The 22579-nt window shown below is 49.1% G+C and overlaps 5 protein-coding genes, 1 long non-coding RNA gene and 1 other non-coding gene across 12 annotated transcripts; 4 read left to right on the top strand and 3 right to left on the bottom strand.

Moving 5' to 3' along the window:
• Positions 1 to 788: 788 nt before the first annotated feature.
• Positions 789 to 2988, top strand: LOC100834585 (probable choline kinase 2). The gene is made up of 7 exons (XM_003564349.4): positions 789 to 1284; positions 1400 to 1521; positions 1598 to 1793; positions 2042 to 2159; positions 2269 to 2316; positions 2451 to 2551; positions 2646 to 2988. Exons 1-7 carry the CDS (start codon positions 910 to 912, stop codon positions 2748 to 2750), a joined length of 1065 nt encoding a protein of 354 aa, XP_003564397.1. The 5' UTR covers positions 789 to 909; the 3' UTR covers positions 2751 to 2988.
• A 2215-nt stretch (positions 2989 to 5203) lies between these two features.
• On the top strand, positions 5204 to 7407 carry LOC100829688 (type I inositol polyphosphate 5-phosphatase 1). Its single transcript, XM_003565388.3, has 3 exons — positions 5204 to 5425; positions 5517 to 6487; positions 6587 to 7407. The coding sequence occupies exons 1-3, from the start codon at positions 5390 to 5392 to the stop codon at positions 7074 to 7076; spliced, it is 1497 nt and encodes a 498-aa protein (XP_003565436.1). The 5' UTR covers positions 5204 to 5389; the 3' UTR covers positions 7077 to 7407.
• A 73-nt stretch (positions 7408 to 7480) lies between these two features.
• Positions 7481 to 7551, bottom strand: TRNAG-GCC. The gene has a single exon. It is a non-coding gene; the product is annotated as a tRNA-Gly (tRNA).
• Positions 7552 to 9054: 1503 nt separating this feature from the next.
• Positions 9055 to 12140, bottom strand: LOC100829999 (type IV inositol polyphosphate 5-phosphatase 3). Of its 4 annotated transcripts, none has more exons than XM_010232249.3 (5): positions 11736 to 12140; positions 11553 to 11655; positions 11430 to 11474; positions 10071 to 11157; positions 9055 to 9971 (listed from the first exon to the last, which is right to left on the bottom strand). In XM_010232249.3, exons 1-5 carry the CDS (start codon positions 11784 to 11786, stop codon positions 9458 to 9460), a joined length of 1800 nt encoding a protein of 599 aa, XP_010230551.1. In that variant the 5' UTR covers positions 11787 to 12140; the 3' UTR covers positions 9055 to 9457. The 4 variants fall into 4 exon arrangements, with proteins under 4 accessions (XP_010230551.1, XP_010230550.1, XP_010230553.1 ...); XM_010232248.3 differs by having other exon boundaries at positions 11430 to 11477; XM_010232251.3 differs by having other exon boundaries at positions 11748 to 12138.
• A 4321-nt stretch (positions 12141 to 16461) lies between these two features.
• LOC100830304 (translation initiation factor IF-2) lies at positions 16462 to 17889 on the top strand. Of its 2 annotated transcripts, none has more exons than XM_003565390.4 (2): positions 16462 to 17413; positions 17751 to 17889. In XM_003565390.4, exon 1 carries the CDS (start codon positions 16744 to 16746, stop codon positions 17404 to 17406), a length of 663 nt encoding a protein of 220 aa, XP_003565438.1. In that variant the 5' UTR covers positions 16462 to 16743; the 3' UTR covers positions 17407 to 17413; positions 17751 to 17889. The 2 variants fall into 2 exon arrangements, with proteins under 2 accessions (XP_003565438.1, XP_014753807.1); XM_014898321.2 differs by having other exon boundaries at positions 17731 to 17859.
• Positions 17890 to 18578: 689 nt separating this feature from the next.
• On the top strand, positions 18579 to 20491 carry LOC100844053 (noroxomaritidine synthase). The gene is made up of 2 exons (XM_003564379.4): positions 18579 to 19736; positions 19806 to 20491. Exons 1-2 carry the CDS (start codon positions 18616 to 18618, stop codon positions 20218 to 20220), a joined length of 1536 nt encoding a protein of 511 aa, XP_003564427.1. The 5' UTR covers positions 18579 to 18615; the 3' UTR covers positions 20221 to 20491.
• A 590-nt stretch (positions 20492 to 21081) lies between these two features.
• LOC100830610 lies at positions 21082 to 22173 on the bottom strand. 2 transcript variants are annotated; one of them, XR_001406083.2, is made up of 3 exons: positions 22043 to 22173; positions 21733 to 21916; positions 21082 to 21647 (listed from the first exon to the last, which is right to left on the bottom strand). It is a non-coding gene; the product is annotated as an uncharacterized LOC100830610 (long non-coding RNA). The 2 variants fall into 2 exon arrangements; XR_002962882.1 differs by lacking the exon at positions 22043 to 22173 and having other exon boundaries at positions 21733 to 22030.
• Between the last annotated feature and the right edge of the window lie 406 nt (positions 22174 to 22579).

The following is a 22579-nucleotide window of genomic DNA, read 5'->3' on the forward strand; positions in this document are numbered from 1 at the left end:
GTCGTCCGGCCGCGCTGGCCAGCGCTACCGCCTCGTCTCCCGGCGTCCCCGCCATCCGCCGGAGTCAGCGCCGCCTCTTCCTTCAACCACCAATGTATGTTCCAGCGACTCTTTCACAGCTCTATCAACTCTTCTCGGTCCACATTCTGCTACGAAATTCTTTCCCGATGCGTAGAGATGCGAAGCCAGTGGTGACAAGTGCACGGAGTTTTTTTTTTAATTGTGGGAAATATGCAGGAGTGTGTTCCTTCTTTTTTTAGTTTTTCAGCAACTGTTCTTATGAGGAACTCCATTCCTTTTCCTCCAAATTTACATGCATTCGGAGCCCAGAAGTTACTCACGGTACAACGAAGTCTTAACTTAACGGGAAGAAAAAAAAACTGCCTGTCAATTAGTCGAGTTTTTCAACGACAAAAAGAGAAGAAGTCGTACAATCGTAGTATCGTACATCGAGTTACTGCTTCAATCAGAAATTCAGAACCCAAACCCATCTGTAGGTATTGGATTTTGTTCCCTGCCGGCTTCAGCAAAAGCAGAAAAGAGTCTGCTGTCAGCGTAAACTCTTGTACTACGTAATTGAATCGGCCAAAACGTGAACGTGAATGCACGGGAAAGGGAAACTCGCATCTGTCTCGCTCCCACGTGTCCCCCTGATACGTACAGCTAGTCCACCGTGACGCCTGACGTGGCTCCTCGTCCCTGGAACTGGAAGCTTCGCCTGCCTCTGCTTTTCCCCTCACCGATCCCGATTCCGATCCGATCCGATTCCCATTCCAAAAGCCCAAAAGCCCAAACCCCGAATCCCATTTCTTCCCTCCCCTATCAAAGCAACTCCCCAAGCGCCACGACTCTCACCCCACCCCTCTCGAACCCGCAGATCGCCTCCGCGCGCCGCCGCCGCCGCCGCCAATGGCCGCCGTGGACCCGGCGCCTAACGGGGCCGCCCTGAAGCGGAGCACCAGCATCGACCGCATCCCCGAGGAGGCGCGCCGGATCCTGCACCGCCTCGCCGGGGAGCTCTGGGGCGGCGACGTCGACCCCGCCGCGCTCGTCGTGTCGCAGCTCAAGGGCGCCCTCACCAACGAGGTCTTCCGGATCACCTGGCCCGGCGGCGAGGGCGACCCGCGCAAGGTGCTCGTCCGCATCTACGGCCAGGGCGTCGAGGTCTTCTTCGACCGCGCCGACGAGGTCCGCACCTTCGAGTGCATGTCCCGCCACGGCCAGGGCCCCCGCCTCCTCGGCCGCTTCCCCCAGGGCCGCGTCGAGGAGTTCATCAACGCTAGGGTACGTACGCACGCACGCCTCACCATCGCCCATGTGTCAATGGCTCTGATCCTTAGTACTGACTTATTAGTGCCATTCCTCCTCTTTGATGCGGCTGGCCTTCTTGTTTGCTCAGACGCTCTCGGCGGAGGATCTGCGCGACGAGCAGATATCCTCGCTGATTGCCAAGAAGCTGCGGGAGTTTCACGAGCTTGACATGCCTGGACCCAAGAACGTGTCATTGTGGCAGAGGCTGAGGTATGATTTTTTTTTTCTTAGGCTATAGCAACAACCGTGGGGATCATGATCAGAAGCTAATTACGCCGTGCTGTAGACGGTGGCTTGAGGAAGCTCGTGGCAGGTGCTCGGCAGAGGAGGCTAAGGAATTCCGGTTGGAGACGCTTGGCAATGAGATTACAGAGCTGGAGGATGCATTGTCAGGGTTTGATCAGAGAGTAGTGTTTTGCCATAATGATTTACAGTATGGAAACATTATGATATATGAAGAGACTAGACAAGTGACCTTAATTGTAAGTAGTTCTTCCTTGTTTCTGTGAACACAAATAAACAGCTGTTGCTCTTTATTTCTACCCCAATCGGGTTTGTTATTTATGCATAAACTCACACCTGGTTGCATATAATCAGAAAAAGGTACAAAAAAGAAATGCTGAATTATGAATAGCTTACCCTTACAACATCGCTTAGTAACAAGGGATGGGGACATATTTGGTTGCCCCTTTATATTTTCTGTACCTGATTGTTCTCTTATACCCTTCAGGACTACGAGTACGCCAGTTTTAACCCTGTAGCATTTGACATTGCTAATCACTTTTGTGAGATGTCTGCTGATTATCATACAGCTACACCACATGTTCTGGACTTCACAAAATACCCTGGTAAGTGCTATTCATAACCAGATTATGTGCCAAACTATATTGAATTTGAAGTGTCTTGCGCTTCTATTTGTTTGTTGACTACTTGTTTGATTCGCCTGCATAATTCCAGATATGGATGAACAGCGGCGATTTGTTCAGACTTACCTTAGCTATCCAGGTAACGGCGAAGTTATTTGAGGACCACTACACTATGCTGTACTAAGAAAATGAATACTTCAGAATGCATTCTAAAATTGCTTTTAACATGACCCTCAAGTGTGCCGTTTCTGAAATGTTTCTTCTGTTTGTCAGGTGAAAAATCACCAGAAGTGGAAGTTGAAAATTTACTTGAATTGATTGGGAAATATACTCTTGCAAGCCATCTCTTTTGGGGTCTCTGGGGAGCAGTCTCGGTAAGCTCCACGGCACGGCAATAGGCATTTTATCTTACTCAGTAAAGTGTTCTACTGAAGCTGATCGGTTTTCATTTCTCCCATCTGTCTCCAGGAGCACGTGAACAAGAACATTGACTTCGAGTACGATGAGTACGCAAGGCAGCGATTTGACCGGTACTGGCAGACAAAGGCCGGAATACTCCGACGAGCAAATTAGTGATCATTCCCGCAGCACATTCTTTTTTCTAGGTTTATGGCATTTTGAGTAGCTCGTCTAGTGTTGTTTATCAGCTGTATGATTCGTCTCGTAGTTGCCAGTTTCGTGTGCAAATATTTCATTTTGTTGTGTGGCCACACTGGCACTCTCTTTGACTCTCGTTCTGTAATTAAGCCTGCGCAGTTAGTCACTTTTTCACTTGGGAGTGGCCCTTTGCTATATCATCATCTGATACTTACATGCTTGTGCGTGTCTCCTGGAATATCTTGCCGTCCAGGAACTTTCCTGTAGATGCAGATTGCTGTTGAAACAAGCAAAAAGACAACGCCCAGCATAGTAGGGTATCCCGTCTTGTTTATACTATCTCCGTTCTCGAAATTTTACATGTATCTAGATACTTTTTACGAATAGATACATCCATTTTTGGGCAAATTTGAGACGAGAATTATGGAACGGAGGGAGTACATTTCATTCTCTTTGCTTGCGTCAAGTGTGGTGGTGAAAATTTTGCATACTACTCCTGAGAATATGCATACAACTCTTGCATACCAATTTTTTTTTTGTTCAAATCGTGTAAAATTGTGTATTTTCATACCTGTAAATTTCCAATCATTGTAAATTTCACATACATTGCACATTTCTGAACATTGCAAGTTGATAAACGTTTACATTTATCAAGCTAACAATTTATATTAGTGGGCCATACATTGGAAATTTATCACGCGAGTTCCAGAGCATCATACCTTGATGGTGGCTCACATGCATAAATTTAGTTAGCAAGCGCAAATGTTCGCAATTGCCTGGAAATTTTATACCTCCTCCGTCCAATAAAAGATGTCTCAAGTTTGTCTAAATTTGAATGTATGTAGACATGACTTAGTGTATTTAGCAAGCGCAAATGTTCGCAATTGCTTGAAAATTTTATACTCCCTCCGTCCAACAAAAGATGTCTCAACTTTGTCAAAATTTGAATGTATCTAGACATGACTTAGTGTATAGATGCATTCAAATTTGGTCAAACTTGAGACATCCTTTGTTGGACAGAGGGAGTAGCATGTTCTTTGGAGCGTTTTCAGCACGCAATAGGAATTTGCTTCTAAGAACATTGCTTGGCGTAATTTAAAACAGTTGGCACATTGTGCAGTGTAGCCTAAGAACTCCTATATTGCATCATCTCGTTTTGATGGCGAACTGCACTGTCGGTGGCACACGTGAATTTATGGTGCAAACTCCTGTGCGTCGAACAACATCAAAATTTATGAGAGTTTTCTTGTGTGGTTTGTTTATCCCTGCGAATATCTTAAGCTTATTCACCTCTAAATGATGGGCATGTTCTCTATATTTTGCTGCAATTCTTGTGTTCTGAGTTCTGGCCTGTGTAAATCGAAGCGTGAGAGGGCATATTCCTCATCTCTATGGGTCAAGTCGTTAAAGGAACTGCTGCGACAACCATGGATTCACGTGACAGCCAGCCAGCATTGGAATTGGTCTCAGGACTCAGGACTCAGGCACGCATGAACGTAGAGATGTAGGAATGGTCAAGTCGTTAAAGGCACTGCCGAGCTGCCCGTACGCAGAGAGAGGCCAGGCCACGGGCCGCGCCCTGGCAGGGTGCCGTCGTATCCAGCCCGGCGGGACACCGGAACCCTGGATTCCCTCGCCCAGGCCATCACGGGGTGTGGCTGCCTTTGCCTGCCGCTGCCGGCCTCACTGAAAGAATTGACCGAAAGAAGTAGCTCTCAGCGGCTGAGCGGCAGTAGTCTTTCCTTTCCTGTGTATGCGTTCAAGAACTAGCTGAAAGAAATTTGCATGACAGTTGTACACATACACACGCATTGTTGGAGAATTTTCCGAGAGAAGTTTCAACCTTTTCATGGAACTTTCAAACATCTTGGATGGCGCTATCAGAAATTTCAAAAAAAAAAAAACATCTTTCCTAAAAAAAATACATCTTGGATGGCGCTATCAGAAATTTCAAAGAACTTGCACAGTTTCGCGAGAACTTTGAATTTTGTGGGGTCTCTCTTTCTGGCGACCAAAACGGCCTTGGTTAACTTTGAAAAATTGACAAAAACCCAACAAAGAGACATACAGTGGCAAACCTGGCCATGGTCACCCAATAACGTTGCCACCGGATCCATGGTGACCTCCGGGGCGTGACGACCTCATGACGCCCCTGGCCGTGACGCACGTATGCAAATTAAACGATGTGGGCCGCCGGCAGGGCTTGTGCCATCGAATCAGTCCGGCCCGTCGGATCGGGCCCCTGCATGCACTGTCAGCCCGCGCCGCGCGCACGCCACAACAGTGGCCTGCCTTTCCCTGCCGCTAGCTGCCGGCCAGCGGGCCAGACATCCCGTGGAGGAGCTCACGCACAAGGCACAACTCAACTAGCTAGAGCTCGCTGCTCGAATCTTTACACCGTCCCCATTTGAGTTATATATACACGGCTCGTTTGGCGCCACCTGATCGCCTGTGCGTCTTGGCTTAGCTAGCGCTCCAACCAAAACCACCATGTGCTCGATCTTGTTGAGCGAGTGAGTCATTCAGATTCAGTTAGCTTGAAGGAAGGGAGCGAGGGAGGGGGAGGAGAAACCTGAAGGAAGCAGAGCTTTGTTCTGAGCTGAACTTTTAGCGATATGGTGGCCGAGAAGCAGAGGAAGCCAGTAGATCAGGTAATGTATATAGTAAGAGGAGAGACGTTCTGTGTGGTCGATCTTCTTCTTTGGTGCTTGAATATTGAATTCTGGTTGACATTGTGTGCAGGCGGTCTGGGCCTTCTGGCCCAAGGTGGTGCTCAAGAAATGGCTCAACCTCAGGAGCAAGGACTCCAACTCTAACACCAACAGCGAAGATGACCTCGACGGCGACGTGAAGATTCCCGGTGAGTCAGACGAGGAGAGCCGCCCCGCGGCGCCGTTCAGGCTTCTGCGGCGGCAGAACTCCGCGACGATGCGCGCCGAGTACATCGACACGAGGGAGCTCAGGGTCTTCGTGGGCACGTTCAACGCCGCCGGCATCCCGCCGTCGCCGTCCTCCGGCCCGGACATCGCCGAGTGGATGGACATTGACCTTGCCGGCGGCGACGGCGAGCAGGCTGACGTGTACGTGCTCGGGTTCCAGGAGGTGGTGCCGCTGAACGCCGGCGTCGTGTCCGGCGCGGAGGACCTCGGGCCGGGCATGGCGTGGGAGGAGCTGATCCGGGACACGCTGCGCCGGGCCGGCTCCAGGCCCAGGTGCCGGAGCCACCCGGCCACGCCGGCTCGCTCCTTCCACGGCGACGACACCGACACGTCGGACCGGGTCAGCCTCGCGTGGCCGGAGCCGCCGCTGCACTTGCTGGCCAAGCTGACAACCGCCGACTTAGGCAACTACAATGAGAAGAAGGAGAAGAAGGATTGTGAGCCGTTCGTGAGGATGGTGAGCAAGCAGATGGTGGGCATCTTCCTGACGGTGTGGGTGCGGCGAGAGCTCAGGAAATTCGTGCACAACATCAAGGTCTCCACCGTCGGCGTGGGCGCCACGGGCAAAGCCGGCAACAAAGGGGCGGTGTCGGCGAGCATGTCCATCCACCAGACCACCTTCTGCTTCGTGTGCACCCACCTGGCGGCCGGCGAGCGCCCCGCCGACCTCCTCAAGCGCAACACCGACGTGCACGAGATCCACCGCCGAACGCGCTTCTCCGCCGCCTCCAACGCCGCCGGCCTCGAGCTGCCCCGAGAAATCCACGACCACGAGTAATCGATCAATCAATCAATAATCACCACGCATCGATCCCTAGTACATTGCGTCGATCAATTCCATCACGAAATCTGACATGTTCTTCTGATTTGCAGGAGGATTTTCTGGCTGGGGGACCTCAACTACCGGATCGAGGTGCCGTACGATCGGGCACACGGGCTCGTGGCGGCCATGGACTGGGCTGGGCTGGCGGAGAAGGACCAGCTGAAGCGGGAGCTGCGGAAGGGGCGGGCGTTCGAGGGGTGGGCGGAGGGGGCGCTGGAGTTCGCGCCGACTTACAAGTACGAGATCGGGCCGCCGGCGCAGAAGAGCAGGTACATCGGGGACGACGGGAAGGGCGGGAGGAGGACGCCGGCGTGGTGCGACAGGGTGCTGTCGTACGGGAAAGGGCTGCGGCTGCTGCGGTATACGCGGGTGGAGATGGCCACGTCGGACCACCGGCCCGTGGCGGCCACGTACGGCGCCGAGGTGGAGGTGTTCTGCGGGAGGAAGCTGCAGCGGGTGCTCGCGCTCACCACGGCCAAGGTGGAGCGCGGGGAGGCCGCCGCCGTCGTGCCACGGCCGCCGCCGGACCTCGAGTTCTGATCTACGTGTGTTAAAATTCTGATTAGCACACTGCAGCTGCAGGAGGATGTTCATTAATTCGGTGTTATCTTTTGCTACTTGTTCTACTGCATTGCTGCGGATCAGTAGTGCATTTTTTGCGGGTTTCTCTGGCAAGACGGGCGTCGCGTGATCACTGATGAGAGATGTTTTTAACGAGTGAGAGAGTGTAGTGACTGGATAAATGGGGAAGTGTTGCCTCAGAAACCAGAATCCATTGTCACCGGCCTGTGTGTTAACATGTGGAATCGCGGAGCAGGCAGGGTGTTGTTTACGCGCACACTGGCTCAGCATAGTTCAGACAGCCAAGAGTAGTTGTGCTGTACCGTGGATGAGTTCCACGGAACGAAAAAACGCAGAGAGCAGGCCAAAATAGAAAAACGATCTGCACCAGCCGGGAATCGAACCCGGGTCTGTACCGTGGCAGGGTACTATTCTACCACTAGACCACTGGTGCTCACATTCAATTAACCGTTTTAAAATTATTTCTCATAAATGACCCAGACGAGCCCGTGGTCTATTGTGCTTACTCGTTATTTTTGGCCCGTATGACACAGAAGATCTGCTGCAGCCTCCCGTATATATATTTGTAGGACATATTGAGCTTCAGACGATGACAGCACAACTTGATCAAACATGTTTTGCATGATTAACCAACAGACACAATTAACTGGGTTGTCCTTACGAGACACAGGGAACCTAAAACTCTGCAATCCCCAATTCGAGTCAAACAACTGCCAATGGCGCAACATCTGTAGTCATGTGGAACATTGACCTTCGTAATTCTATAAAGAACTAAAAATATTTTTCCTATGTTTTACTACCTCAGCTCGTTCATTTATTTGTATACAAATGCATAATGGCAGACTCACAATTTATTTCTCAGTGTACATTAGAGAACCCCCTTCACTTGGTCGTTTAGAGAGCTACTACCTCTGATTCTAAATATGAGAAGTTCTGTCTTTGTCTTCAGTCAAAATTTTCAAGTTTGACATAGTTTATAAGTATAATATAAAATATATTTATTATATAAACTTGGTCAATTTAATTTTTTTAATTTAAGACAAAAAATGTGACTTCTTATACTTCCCCCGTCCCATATTAAGTGACGTAATATTACATGTATCTAGACGTTTTTTAGATACGTATACATGCATATTTTGACAAATTTGAGTCACTTAATATGAAACGAAGGGAGTATTTAAAAACTAAGAGCAAATAGTTGTTGTGATTTGTTCTCAATGGGCAGCCCCTGGGAAACTAGGCCAGAAGTTATTGGGTCCAGGAGGCCAGGAAGCTGGTTGCTTGGTGCAATCATTAACTATTACCCAATGGATCAGAATTTAGAACGGCAGAGGAGCACACACACGTAGCCCAACCCGATCGATCGGATAGCAAATTCCCGGATTGAGTTTGGGGGGTTGAGTTAGCTGCTGCTAAGGTTTTTCTTGCAGCTTTTTTCTGGGCTGTGTGGAAGACCAGGAACAGGGCATGTTTTGAAAATGTCATGCCTTATGACCCCATTGGGGTGGTTTTTCAGATTTGTCACTGGATTGAGTTTTGCTCTGAATTGCAGAAAACAGAGGTGGAAAAAGCGCTGCGACAAGGAGCTAGGATGTTGAAGATGGTGGCTGCGGAGATCTTCAATCGTTACAGCGGCTGGGCTCCTCTCTGTCGAAGAATTCTGACGTGATATGTTGTGCCCTCATGGCCTGTACGCCTTGCGTGCCGCTGTTTCGCAGTTGTCTTTCTCCTCTGCGTTGTTGTAGCGTTGGCTGTGGATGATCTGCTGTTCTCATCTTCTCCGTTTTTTCGTTATCGGCTGCGACTGGTCTATCACCTGTTGCTCCACCTGTTCGGAGAAGTCTTTGTGTTTGCAGTTCTGTTTTTTTTTCCTTTCTGTTTTAAACTTCTGTAAACTATACTATGTTTCATTAAGGAAACTGGGGGAACCCTTTGATAAAAAAAGAAGAAGCAAATTCCCGGTCGTTCGGCGTTGCCGTGCGTGCGCCAGGAGCGTTGCAATAGTGCAGCTGCGTCCGTTAGGCTTTGGGTTTTTTTTTACACTCCTTTGTAATTCAGTTCCATCACAGGACTCTCGAGCTTTTCTTAAGGCCTACTACTACAGAGCCCAAGTTGGCAGGCCCAAAAAGAACATTCGGACAAAGGCCTAAAAGAGAAAGGAAAAAAACACGCACACGGGGCTGGAAACAGAGGTTACAGGCTAGTGAATCCAACGCTGAATTAATCAGACTCATCATGGAGATAGGACTGCAGTGATCTCTCGACCGAGTTCACAGAAACAAAAATTCCTCAGGAGCTCAGCCGAGCGAGAAGCAGCCGTGCCCAAAAATACATGTAGATCAGAAATCGAGGTCCGGCGGCGGCGGCGGCGGCACGACGACGACGGCCTCCCCGCGCTCCACCTCGGCCTTGGTCAGCGTGAGCGCCCGCTGCAGCTTCCTCCCGCAGAACACCTCCACCTCGGCGCCGTAAGTCGCCGCCACGGGCCGGTGGTCCGACATGGCCATCTCCGCCCGCGCGTACCGCAGCAGCCGGATCCCTTTCCCGTACGACAGCACCCGGTCGCACCACGCCGGCGTCCTCCTGCCGCCCTTCCCGTCGTCCCCGATGTACCTGCTCCTGCCCTTCTTCTTCCCCCGCGCCGGCGCCGGCGGCCCGATCTCGTACTTGTAAGTCGGTGCGAACTCCAGCACCCCCTCCGCCCACCCGTCGAACGCCCGCCCCTTCCTCAGCTCCCGCTTCAGCTGGTCCTTCTCCGCCAGCCGAGCCCAGTCCATGGCTGCCACGAGCCCGTGCGCCCGCTCGTACGGCACCTCGATCCGGTAGTTGAGGTCCCCCAGCCAGAAAATCCTCCTGCAAATCAGAAGAACATGTCAGATTTCGTGATGAAATTGATCGATGCAATGTACTAGGGATCGATGCGTGCTGATTATTGATTGATAGATTGATTACTCGTGGTCGTGGATTTCGCGGGGCAGCTCGAGCCCGGGCCCGGCGGCGTTGGAGGCGGAGAAGCGCGTGCGGCGGTGGATCTCGTGCACGTCGGCGTTGCGCTTGAGGAGGTCGGCGGGCCGCTCGCCGGCCGACAGGTGGGTGCACACGAAGCAGAACATGGTCTGGTAGATGGACATGCTCGCCGACACGGCCCCCTTGTTGCCGATGTACCCCATGGCGCCCACGCCGACGGTGGAGACCTTGAGGTTGTGCACGCACTTCCTTAGCTCACGCCGCACCCACACCGTCAGGAAGATGCCCACCATCTGCTTGCTCACGATCCTCACGAACGGCGACCTCCCGCCGCCCTTCGTCTTCTTCGTCTTGTCGCAGTTGCCGAGGTCGCGGTCCTCAGGGTCGGCCATGGCGGCCGGGTCGTCGGCGGTTGCCAGGGCGTGCTGCTTTGCCAGCAAGTCCAGCGGCGGCTCAGGCCACGCGAGCCCGATCCGGTCCGTCTTGCTCAGCGTCTTCACAAGCGCCCTCTGCCGCTGCTCTTCTCGGTCCCCGTCTTCTGGATCATCCGCCATGGCTCCGACCTTCCTGGGCGTAACAGCTACGTAGTCCTCTTCCTCAGCCCGCAGCACCGGGAAGCCGAATTCCTCCTCCTCCTCCTCGTCTTCGGTGTCGTTGCCGGCGACGCCGTGGAACAACAGCTCGGCGGCGTCGAAGGAGCGGGCCGGCGTGGCCGGCTGGCTCCGGTACCTGGGCCTGGGCCTGGGCCCGGCCTGCGTCAGCGTGTCCCGGATCAGCTCCTCCCACGCCATGGCCGGCCCGGCGTCCTCGGCGCCGAACACGTTGCCGGCGTTCAGCGGCACCACCTCCTGGAACCCGAGCACGTACACGTCGGCCAGCTCGCCGCCGCCGGCAGTGTCAATGTCCAGCCACTCGGCAATGTCCGGGCCGGAGCACGGCGGCGGCGGAACACCGGCGGCGTTGAACGTGCCCACGAAGATCCTCAGCTCCCTGGTGTCGATGTACTGCGCGCGCATCGTCTCCGAGTTCCGCCGCCGCAGCCTGTACGGCGCGGCCGGGCGGCTCTCCTCGTCTGACGACCGGACAAGGAAACCGTTAACACTTCAATTGGTTTTGGAATGGGGAAATTGGGAAATTTTGGTATCAATGGAATCGAAGAAGGTTTGTTAATTCGACCCAATGGAAATTGGCTACGTATCGTGTGTCTTTACCCCAAAAGGGGATAAACAAGCAGTCCAAAGCTGCACTTTTCGCCCGCCAATTGAGAATCGGGAAAGAACACCTCGCCGATCCCAGCTTGAAAAAAAAGGCAGAATCCAAGTAAAACGGAAACAAAGGACTCACCGGGAGCCTCCACGCCGCCGTCGCCGTCGCAGCCGCAGTTGTCTTCTGCTGGAGATGGGAACAAGAGTCAGAGGAGGGAAATTGGTTACGTCGCGAGCTGTTCTTGAGAGGCCAACTGCTTACCTTGGTCGCCGTCGTCGAGGTCATCTTCCTCATCGGCGTCGAACTTGGCGTCCTTGCTCCTCAGGTTGAGCCATTTCTTGAGCACCACCTTGGGCCAGAACGCCTGCACACGACACACATACCCAGAATTCAAAATTCAAGCACCAAATCACGAAAACAAGATCAGACAGTCTCTCCACTTACTGTATACAGTACCTGAGCTCCTGGCTTCCTCTGTTTCTCCGCCTCCACCATATCTCTTCCTGGCGCCAAAAGTTCAGCTCACAACAAAGCTCTGCTTCTGCCTTCTTCTCCTTCTTCCGCTGCCTGCCTGCAAAGCTAACTGAATCTGAAAGCTTCTGCTGCTGCGGGCTCGATCCCGTGAACTCGCGATCGATGTCGTTAGAGAGGACAAGAACAAGAACAAGAGCACATGGGGATGGGGTTCGAGCGCTCAGCCAAGCCAAGCCGCGTAGGCGATCAGGTGACGCCTAACGAGCCTTGTATATATAAATCGGCCTGAATGGGAAATGCAAAAATGCGAGCAGCGGAGTCGTGACCCGTGCGTGCCCCTCCTCGACGGGGTGTTCTGGGCCACGCGTACTTGTCTTTGGCGACTCGGCAGGAAACAGCGCCTTTACCTGTCTTTTGACGCGCAGTTACGTTGACCTCTGCCGAATTAGCCTAATCCGTTGACATCACATCATGGTGATTGGCCATGGTAAATTGGTAATGTAAGGGATGCCATCTTTTTTTCGTTCTCTTTCTCTTTGAGGGAGGGGTGCCATCTACTCCAGATGCCAATTATTTAACACTAGTTTTCTTTAAAAAAAATATGGCTCTCCATGTTTGAAATCCCCTGATAATATGGTCTGTTCAAATCCCAAATGCTAGAATGGCGATTCAATTCCATTTTTTCAAAAAAATAAAAAATTATAACCTCCACCCTCCACCGGTCAAAGGCTTTGGCACCGTGTGGTTATTATCCCATCCATTTTATTCGTAGACGACTTCTATTAAATTGATCGGATTAGGCTAAACAAGATGAAGCAACGTCATTATTTTAGACCATCGCGTTGAGCTTATGTGATGACACCAGCTGTACTCTGGTCTTTTTGATTATATTTCTCCGTTGCCTGCGTGTTTGATAATGTTATCCCGGAGGTTGGACAGAATGTTTTGTACGATTGGTAGTCGCCACCAAACCCTAAATCTACGCTTCATGATGAAGGGAATCATCCTTTGATTGGCTTTTGAGCCTAAGTGAATCATATGTGCATGTGTATATGCTCCAGTATCTAACTTTTTCTTGCAAAGCTGTCGCAGAACTTTTTTTAAGCATTCTTGACATGTCTCACGACTGTGGCCATCTTCTCATGCCAATATATCATCATGTAGTTGAATCGCATGGACCCCTTGGAAATCACCAGCTGGATCTCTAAGCAATGGTGGAAGGATATGTCATAACCATTGTGCATAGACATAAGTAGTACTTATGCACTTTCCTAAATGTGAGAAGTTCTATTTTCATATTAAATATGTCTACGTATATTTTCATAGTATACTTATTTGATATTCTAAATGTTGATATATTTTTATATAAACTTGTTCAGACTCTAAGAAGTTTAATTTATGATAAAGTTATAACCTTTTACATTTAGGAATGAAAGTAATAATAGCTATGGATTTCTTTTTTGTACATCACTTAAACCTAATGGCTTGGCAAGTTGGCATATGCAATTGACCTGATGGGGACAAAGTAATAACGCTAAATTAATAATAATAATGATACGAAAACAAAATGTCCAAAAATGTAAATATTATATATAATAATCAAAATTCCAAATTCAAAAACTAGGAAATGAAATCAAGAAATAAGAATATAAGAATTCTATTATTGGAGAAGGTTTCAAAACATTTGTATATATGATGGGTTCTTTTACAATTGCCATGAATTTTCTGCATTTTAACGAAACGTATCCTCAAACGAGTTTTCACTTTATTTAAACTTTTCCAAAATGTTGGAAAGTCTTTTAAGACGAAATTCCCATTTTATTTGAACTTCTTTACATGGACGTCCAGATGTCCGGTCAAGTCATGCCATATCGACAAAAGGCAAAGTCAAATATTCAAAGTGCGAAAACTTGAAAGTGCGTTAATCAGGTTATCAGATATGTGATTTTTATTAAGCCTAACTCATGTGGTGTGGTTCCCTGTAGTGGACAAGCCCACCCAGGTTCAAATCCTGCACTTGACGTGAGTGCTCACATTTATCTGGATTTATTTCAGGATTTTACCGACGCTATTCTTTTAGTGGTAGGTGACTTACCCGTCAACAGCGAGGCGCCCACGATGACTTCATCAATCTCAAGAATTGCGGGATCAGTCTCTCGGAGGTGCTCATACGGGCAGGTGTGTGTGTGCGTTCATAAGGGTGAGTGTATGCGTGTGTGAGCGTCTGTGTTTGTACCGTGTTCTTCAAAACAAAAAAGATATGTGATTTTTAAGTCTAACTTAGGCCCTGTTTGGTTAGGGTAAAACTGTTTTCTGACTTTTTGCTTATAAGTCACAAAAGCATGCTTTCACCTTTGGCTTTTGGCAGTTGACTTAATATTGTTAGATGATGGTACAAACAAAAAGTTAAAGTCAAAAACACCTAGTGGTAGGTGGCTTATAAGTCAAAAATCAAAAGACAGTTTTAAAACCAATCAAACAGGGCAGGGCCTTACTTAGACCCTCTTTGCCAAAGCAGGTGCAAAATTAATGAACTTTCCCTTGATAAAAAAATTTAGGACCAATGTTGCGCAAGATAAGATATTCAAGATATATCAGCCTAACCGGCGCACGCAGGACCGAGCATTTTCTCCTCGAATTCGCTCTCCCGTATCCACTCGGTCTAATTTCGCCCCGAGACAAAGAGCCTGCACTTGTGTGGCTCTGCTCATCGTCAGCACCTCAGCATCAGTCGTAACTAATAACAGGCACACTTTAATTTCCCTCGCCGTCACAGAACATAACGTACATCTTTCGCCAAGATTCGATAGGTTCCCCCCACCCAATCCGGTCCGATCCGGCGTCTCCTTTCGCCGCTACGTTTAGCCCCTTAGCTAAAACACTCACACAAACACGCTGTAGGCTAAGATAAGCTTAGGCTTGGTCTCCATCGTACAGCTCAATGCGTAGTACTTAACTCCACTTTGGTGCCGATGGCTACGGTTGGTTCGTGCGCCAACCAATTGGCCGATACTGGACCGTGCAAAACGTACAGATCAGATCAGATTCCAAAAGTGATGGATGGATAGATACGACGACAGACGGGTATATGTATCGACTCACTGAGTGGAGACAGTGTAGTACCACAACGCCGAATCGAGACGGATAGACAGTCAATTCTCAAAAAAAGATGGATAGACAGCTCAAAATAAGCGGCTGATTGATTTACTTCCTTCCAGAAAGCGGCTCATAAAGTGTGCTATTCTTGACACAAGGACTGACCGCGGCTTAGAGAATAAATGAAGAAAAAAACAACGAGCGAAAGCTCTACTAGAGTCTAAGACTTTTCTTTTAGTATTTGTTTTTAGCCGGAAAATGTCTCTCCACTTTTTCAACGTGAAGCCGACCAATAACAACAGATATATAAAGTGTGCCTTCAGGGTTCTAGCTATATTGCATTTGTTTGGCCGGGAATGGACTGGTGTATATTATTAATAGTGCATGTTGATGTTTTAATACGGGGAATTAGCATGCTGATTTCACCAGCTACCATACGAAACTATCATTTCGATCAAGGCGCCGTCCTTACATTTATTTTTCTTCTGCTCTTTTTGAACTGCCGTCCTTGCATCAGCCAGGAGAACGTACTACGCTTTTAATTATGCTGTCGAAAAGTATATTCGATTTAATTAGCTTGTTAAAGATTGTGCCAAACAAATACTCTAGCATATATCTCTGGCCGTTCTAGTTTGCTGCTTCCTATATTGTTAACACGAGCATCTCCAATTAAAGGTCTGGTCGATTGAGAGGAGCTAGCACTATTTCTCGGGTGGGCAAAAAAAATTCAGGAATGCGCCGCTAGCTGCCCTTTTTTTGCGCGTGCATAAGACAATAGTTAGGCTCTTTCATTGCTTTATCAGCGCCAACCACACAAGACAAAAAGGACAATGCCATGCGGTCCGAGATTACCACGTGAATTATTTGCACCTCTCTTCATAGCTACATGTTTGGTTTTCTTTCTCTTCTCTCTTAGTTAATTAGGTAAGACATAATTAAAAGAAATATATTAAATGAAGCAGCGGACATGTGTGTGGCTGTGAAATGGAAGGGCATATATTTAGAGTGGTACCGTGTGGTTTGACGCCCATGATAGTTTCCTTTTTCCTCCCCAATTAAAACCTTCTCAGTTTTCACTTTTCCGTGTACACGTTTTATTTTCACTTTCGGAAAGCGTTGCTCGGAGCACGATTAACATGCTGCGTGCTTATGGTTTTAGCTGTGTTTCACGCACAGTTCCTCGCTCGTATGGTCATTAACAACTACAGCAAGATAAAGAGTTTGCACGCCACTGTTGGTTCGCGTGCTGCACGAGCACGATTAGCCAAATAGAATTTCCGAGTCTTGTGTCAAATCTCAAGGTCCTTGTCAAACCACAATATGAAGAGTCAATTAAACGTCCTAATACTAGCACAAATCTTTGGCGCGGAGTATAATCCTAAATTACGCATTCTGTATAACTAATACGGAGTAGCAAGATTGACCCACCTGAATGAGAGAGAAAAAACAGTGTTTCTGCTCATCGTCTGAACTCTGGCTAAGCATATCCCGCCAGGGTCGCCATCGGATATCGTTGACCAGGAGAGAAATAAATAGTACTTTCTCTCCTCACCCAGCTGAATTTTTGCTATCGTTTTTTTTTTTGTTTGGAGAGAGAGAGGAGGGTTTTTGTTACCGAGGCAAGGCGAAGAGCAGCCGCTCAACTATGATGGGAATGGGCCGATGGATTTGTGCATGGTAAGGAACAGTCGACAAACAAGCATTGTTGGGCCTTTTGCGGCCCACTACCTCAGCAGCTGCAGCCTGCAGGTCGTTTTACCGGCGCGGCAGCAGCGCCGCCGCCTGCGTCGCTCGCGCGGGAAAAATCCCCAAAGTTCCCCGCCACTTCGCTCCAGGCACATCACGCCGGCCGCCGAAATCTGGCCAAACCCGAACCCTAGCCATGGCCACCGTCGACGCTGTCGCCGAGCCCACCGAGGCGATGGAGGTGGTTCAAGGGGAGGAGCAGGCGGCGGAGGTCGCCGCCGAGCCCACCAAGGCGATGGAGCAAGTTGAAGGGGAGGAGGGGGCGGCGGAGGCCGCCGCCGAGTCCAACGAGGCGATGGAACAAGTTGAAGAGGAGGAGCGCGTGGAGGTCGAGGCGGGGGATCCGGCAGACGAGGAGGAGGATGCGGCGGAGGCCATGGAGCAAGTTGAAGAGGAGGAGCGGGCGGAGGCGGAGGAGGTGGGGGTGCTGAGCACGGTGCTCCCGTTGTCGAGGGTGAAGAAGATCATCCGGGTAGACCGCGAGATCAGGAAGGTGACCGCCGAGGCGTCGCTGCTCATCGCCGCGGCCACCGAGCTCTTCCTCGGCTCCCTCGCCGCCGGCGCCCACGCGGCCGCCGCCCAACGTGGCCGGCGGGCGGTGCGCGCCGCGCATATCCGAGCCGCCGCCCGCGCGCACCGCCCCACCGCCGACTTCCTCCTCGACTGCCTTCCCGCTGCCGAGGAGGCGCCTCGTGCCCGATCCGGTTCCGACGGTGGAGCCGCCGCCGCAGCAGCAGCACCGAAGCCGCTGCCACGCGGGACCCGCCGCATCGACGGATTCTTCCAGAAGGTCACTTAGATTAGAGGTGTCTCTCACTCTATGTGTGCTTATGAACTGCTGCCCTGAGTGATTATGAACTATTCCTACCTGCTATGTGATGGAAGTGGAACCTATGAATTTTATCATCGCAAGTATGCAATTGTCTTACATCTTACCAGCTGTGTATTCGTTGCAAGGATCTGATATGGCAACATACCTTGATTTAGGCTGCTGTGATGCGGATCTGATAGTCTTTAGCTCCTTTTCCTCCCTTTTAGCATGTATAGAGAAGTTATATCTCATCAGTTTTGGGATTTAGTATGATGCTAAGAACAAGATTACTAAGTTTCTGATACACCACAGTTTCTTTGTTGGTTCACTAGGATTCGCCCCTTTGTTAAAGACATGCTAACCAGAGAAACTGCACTAGAAATGATGGTACGTCGATTGCTCACTATATTTATTGTTCTGCAAATGAGTTGGTAATGATTTGGTTTGTATGTAGTGACTTAGCTGATGTACACTACTACATTGGCCTATGAAATGCTCCAACAAGGTTGCCCTTGGTTAATGTCTCTGGTTAGAAAACCAAGGCATGTCGGTGTGACGCAAACAGACAGCTCGCTTTCCTCTTACCGTGGAACACATCAGCATCACAAAATTTGCATGAGTTTAATCCCACACGTCTTGGGTGTTTGCATGGGTAACAAGTCAATTAACAAGTTAGGACTATGATCATTTTGGTTTGCACAAATGCTCTGTTCTGAGTCCTTGTCGGTTACCAGTCTAAAGAGGATTATAATCAGTCTTAAGAAAACAATATAAGTATATATAAGCTTTGTTTGCTCTCGAGCGTGGGTTATTTATGTGTAAACACATTTGATGTGATGGGTCAGAGTTGATTCTTCAGAGAATATAATATTTGGAAATGTCAGCACGTTACATTAAGTGCTTATCGACAGGTATCCAGTGATCTTCAGAAATCAAATGCTGAACAAAGCTGCTTAGGATAGAAGAATATAATATGACCTCCAGATTTATAGCAGTTATATTAGGACATATGAATGTTGTGAATCACTGAATCCTAAACTCTTGGATAACCAATTACCTATCCCAGGGGGAAGCCAATGCCCATAGGCAGTTTATATATAGCAATACCAAAACCATGCGTTTGACATTAGCAGGCAAGGGTGAAGCCTAAATTGCTGCATGCCCTTTTTTCCTCTCATCTCATAACTTTGTGCAACCATGGGCTTCTTCTGGAGCTTCCTTCTGTCGTACCCTGAGGTCTTCCTAGCCATCATCTGCTTCTTCTGCCTCTCCCTCTTCCGCCTCATACGGCAGTGCCAGGAGAGTGCCATCCCGGTGAACTGGCCTGTTGTTGGGATGCTTCCCTTCCTCGTGAGGAATCTGTACAACATTCATGACAAGGTTGCAGATATGCTCCGCGAGGCAGGATGCACCTTCATGATCATTGGCCCATGGTTCCTCAACATGAACTTCTTGTCAACCTGCGACCCAGCCACAGTCAACCACTGCTTCAACACTAACTTTAAGAACTACCCGAAAGGCAGTGAGTTTGCAGAGATGTTTGACATCCTAGGTGACGGGCTCCTTGTGGCGGACTCTGAATCCTGGGAGTATCAGCGCCGTGTGGCGATGCTCGTCTTTGCTAGCCGTGCCTTTCGGTCATTCTCCATGTCCACCATCACGAGGAAGGCCGGCACAGTATTGTTACCCTACCTTGACCACATGGCTAAGCATGGCTCTGAGGTTGAGCTGGAGGGCGTCTTCATGAGGTTCTCGCTTGATGTCTCCTACTCCACTGTGTTTGCAACTGACCTTGACTGCTTGTCTGTGTCTCGTCCGATCCCTGTGTTTGGCCAAGCCACCAAGGAAGTGGAGGAGGGAATGCTGTTCAGGCACGTCGTGCCACCGAGCTTGTGGAAGCTCTTGAGGGTGCTCAAGGTCGGGAGCGAGAAGAAGATGGCGGATGCAAGGGTGGTGATCGACCAGTTCATCTATGAGGAGATCGCCAAACGGAAGGCACAGGTGAACAAGAAAAGCCAAGGAGACGTGCTGTCCTTGTACATGAAATGGCCAATGGATCCCAACATGAGTGAGCAGCAGAAGACGCAGTTCCTGCGTGACACGGTGGTGGGGTTCATCTTTGCCGGCAAGGACCTTGTTGCTGTCACACTCACTTGGTTCTTCTACATGATGTGCAAGCATCCGCATGTTGAGGCGAGGATCCTTGAGGAGATCAAGTCCCTGCAGAGCACAAGGTGGCCAGGGAACCTCTCCGTTTTTGAGGGTGACATGCTCCGGCCTGCTATTTACCTCCAAGCTGCTCTCCTCGAGACACTTAGGTACACATCTTTCACCTCATCTAACTCATCCCAGCCATGTGACTAACCCTGACACTGCCTGTGTTTCAGGCTCTTCCCAGCGACCCCATTTGAGGAGAAGGAGGCCCTCGACGACGATGTCCTGCCAAACGGTACCAGGGTGAGCAAGGGCACACGGATCATCTTCTCGCTCTATGCCATGGGGAGGATTGAAGGGATATGGGGCAAGGACTGTGCTGAATTCAGGCCAGAGCGGTGGGTATCAAAGAGCGGGCGACTCCGGCACGAGCCAAGCTACAAGTTCCTGGCCTTCAATACCGGGCCCAGGAGCTGCCTGGGGAAGGACCTTGGCCTCAGCAACATGAAGATCGCAGCTGCTTCCATCATATACAACTTCAAGGTCGAGCTCGTGGAAGGCCATGCTGTGACGCCTGAAAGCGCTGTGATACTGCACACACGGAACGGGATGATGGTTAGGCTCAAGAGAAGGGAGCCAACTGATTGATTTTACTGCTATCTGTTCTTACTTTGTTCAGCTATGTATGCGCATGGAACTAGCTGCTGAATCCATTACCCATGGATGGAATAACTGAAGGTGCAAGCCATCTGCTCGTAGTGTTGAAGTTGTCACTCTGTGATATGAGCAAAGTATTATAGTGATTGTTGTGAAGGTATTTACTTATTTTCGTGTAAAATCTGTATCTGTTATGATCTTATTGTGTACAATAGTCATCACAGAGCAGTTATGAAAAATACATTGATCTTTTATGGCGAAACGACCCTCCTGGCTAAGGTGTTTCGCCGACTTGCCTAAAAGTAGGTTATTTGTGCTAGACTTCTTAACACTTAACATTTTGTTGGGGATGGCTCACCACCTATGTCATGTGGTAGACTTCTAAACTTTGTTGGAGCTAGATGACATAGAGTTTTTTTAACAATAGTTTTCCAAGCATTTTGTCATCAATCACACAAAACCCACTTCGGGAGGTCATGTGCACTTTCACTCACCTTCGCCGGAAAGGCTTAGCCTGATGCTGTTTTGTTGTAAGAGAAAAACACTAACCATGTTCTGTTGCACCCTGATCTATACTTCAGACAGTTCACGTGAGGCTGTTATGGTTGCCATTTGCCGAGGCATTCAAATTTCAACACTAAAGCTGCTGGGTAAGCAAAGCATATCGATACAACTGCAAACGATGACACATGGATCAGGTTATCCGATGATTCAGATTGTCACTTGAGAACCAAACATAAGATTGTCACTGGAGAACCAATCACACAAACCAGTTTGTCCATTGCCAGGACATCCTTTGGAATGGGTTTCAGGAATCAATACAGATGACTTGCAAACCAAATCCAAACAAAATTTGAAAATATAATACGCACATAGCAGGGCAGCATAACAGATTGTGATCTTGTTATATCATTCAGGCCTATGTCATAACTCATAACCAGTAAAAGGAACAACAATATTTCTCCCATAGATACAAACCGGACAAATACAATAGCAAGATGCAGCAGATCTCCTTGAGCCTCCAAAACTGTGGTCACCTCCAAAAACAAGTCACAAGAAAGATGTGGACCTAAGCCTTTTTCTTAGATGATTTCTTGAAAGGTTTCTTCTGGGTCTTGAGCTTTTCAGATTTCGAGGACATCTCTCTGTCTTTCCTTCTTTGCTTTTCCTTCTTCACCTTGTACATTGTGATTGCGTGCTTACAAAAATGTTCACAGATGCTGTTAGCTCACTCAAACAGAACAAGCAGTGCTAATGATGGTGGGCAAAACACAATTTAATGTACTCCATTGAATCCTGGAACTTGCCTTGCCAACATCAAGCTGTTCAGAGTTTCTGGCAAGTAGAGACTTCAGGATTTTGTCATTCTGTTGTTTCCCCATGTTGCCCATTCCCTTCCCTTCAGCAACTGGGAGAAACTGCAGAAACGACATGATTCAGCTAGTGCACAAATTCAGCCTACAAAGGCAGACTCAGGAATCAAAACCATTAAGATATAAGAACCTTTCTATGTTTGCCAGGATGCTTTGGAGGTTTCTCGCCAGGCAACTTCACATCAAACTTCCCACCACTTGCTGTTGCAGATCCCATGCCGGAAACATTCTCAAGATCCTCTTTTCTAGATTTTCTCGGAAGATCAGCTTTAGTTCCTGTGATGGGCAAGGACTTTGCAGCAAGTTGTATATGACTGCACACAAAATATATTGGAGAGCTGTTAGATGACTATACTGCATAGTTCTCAAGGTTCCTTACTGGTACGAAAATGAATTCATAGGAGGGAGGGGTAAGCAGTAGGTGAGTGAAGGATTACAACCTTGGCAAAGCACCAACTTTTGCAGCTTTCTTTAAGTTCTCTAGTCTGTTTTTTTCCTTGCTTTTCTACCCACCTCTTCTTTTGCTTTCTTTGTGCGAAAGGATCAACTACAGGCTCTGCAACAAATGAAATTGTCGATTAAAAGGGTGTATCAGGTTGACCAACCAGGTTTAGGATACATGGACATCCAGAAAAAGAATCGTTAATAATAAAAGGTGCCTGAGGTCAAACGAGAGGGAGGGAAGGGATGAGGGCGATGCACGTACGTGATGCACGTACGTGGTGTCAGAAGGCGCAGGGCAGGGACGTACGTGCATCGCCCTGCGCCTTCGATGATTGGTTCCTTGGTAGCCCAAATTACTTCTCCAACATCACCTCCCGCCCAGTGCAGCACATTCCCACTCCTCCCATCATCACTTGCTGGAAATTGAGCAACGATGGGGTCACATGGATGGTTGATGGGTGGATCCAAGTTGATAGGTTCTATGACCTTACAGAGATTCTGGAACTACCATACATTAGGCCAGGACTCCCTCT

This window comes from Brachypodium distachyon, chromosome 2, assembly GCF_000005505.3.
Source record: "Brachypodium distachyon strain Bd21 chromosome 2, Brachypodium_distachyon_v3.0, whole genome shotgun sequence".
Lineage (NCBI taxonomy): Eukaryota > Viridiplantae > Streptophyta > Magnoliopsida > Poales > Poaceae > Brachypodium > Brachypodium distachyon.

What these genes read in the sequence shown, in the direction of transcription:
- LOC100834585 (XM_003564349.4), top strand. Translation starts at nt 910, where the DNA reads ATGGCCGCCGTGGACCCGGCGCCTAACGGGGCCGCCCTGAAGCGGAGC. An exon ending in TCATTGTGGCAGAGGCTGAG is followed by an intron (nt 1,522 to 1,597) that starts GTATGATTTTTT and finishes GCCGTGCTGTAG; the next exon opens with ACGGTGGCTTGAGGAAGCTC. An exon ending in GTCTCTGGGGAGCAGTCTCG is followed by an intron (nt 2,552 to 2,645) that starts GTAAGCTCCACG and finishes ATCTGTCTCCAG; the next exon opens with GAGCACGTGAACAAGAACAT.
- LOC100829688 (XM_003565388.3), top strand. Translation starts at nt 5,390, where the DNA reads ATGGTGGCCGAGAAGCAGAGGAAGCCAGTAGATCAG. An exon ending in AGAGGAAGCCAGTAGATCAG is followed by an intron (nt 5,426 to 5,516) that starts GTAATGTATATA and finishes CATTGTGTGCAG; the next exon opens with GCGGTCTGGGCCTTCTGGCC. An exon ending in CGAGAAATCCACGACCACGA is followed by an intron (nt 6,488 to 6,586) that starts GTAATCGATCAA and finishes TCTGATTTGCAG; the next exon opens with GAGGATTTTCTGGCTGGGGG.
- LOC100829999 (XM_010232248.3), bottom strand. Translation starts at nt 11,786, where the DNA reads ATGGTGGAGGCGGAGAAACAGAGGAAGCCAGGAGCTCAGGTACTGTAT. An exon ending in GAGCTCAGGTACTGTATACA is followed by an intron (nt 11,656 to 11,735) that starts GTAAGTGGAGAG and finishes TGTCGTGTGCAG; the next exon opens with GCGTTCTGGCCCAAGGTGGT. An exon ending in CCTCGACGACGGCGACCAAG is followed by an intron (nt 11,478 to 11,552) that starts GTAAGCAGTTGG and finishes TCCCATCTCCAG; the next exon opens with CAGAAGACAACTGCGGCTGC.
- LOC100830304 (XM_003565390.4), top strand. Translation starts at nt 16,744, where the DNA reads ATGGCCACCGTCGACGCTGTCGCCGAGCCCACCGAGGCGATGGAGGTG.
- LOC100844053 (XM_003564379.4), top strand. Translation starts at nt 18,616, where the DNA reads ATGGGCTTCTTCTGGAGCTTCCTTCTGTCGTACCCTGAGGTCTTCCTA. An exon ending in GCTCTCCTCGAGACACTTAG is followed by an intron (nt 19,737 to 19,805) that starts GTACACATCTTT and finishes CCTGTGTTTCAG; the next exon opens with GCTCTTCCCAGCGACCCCAT.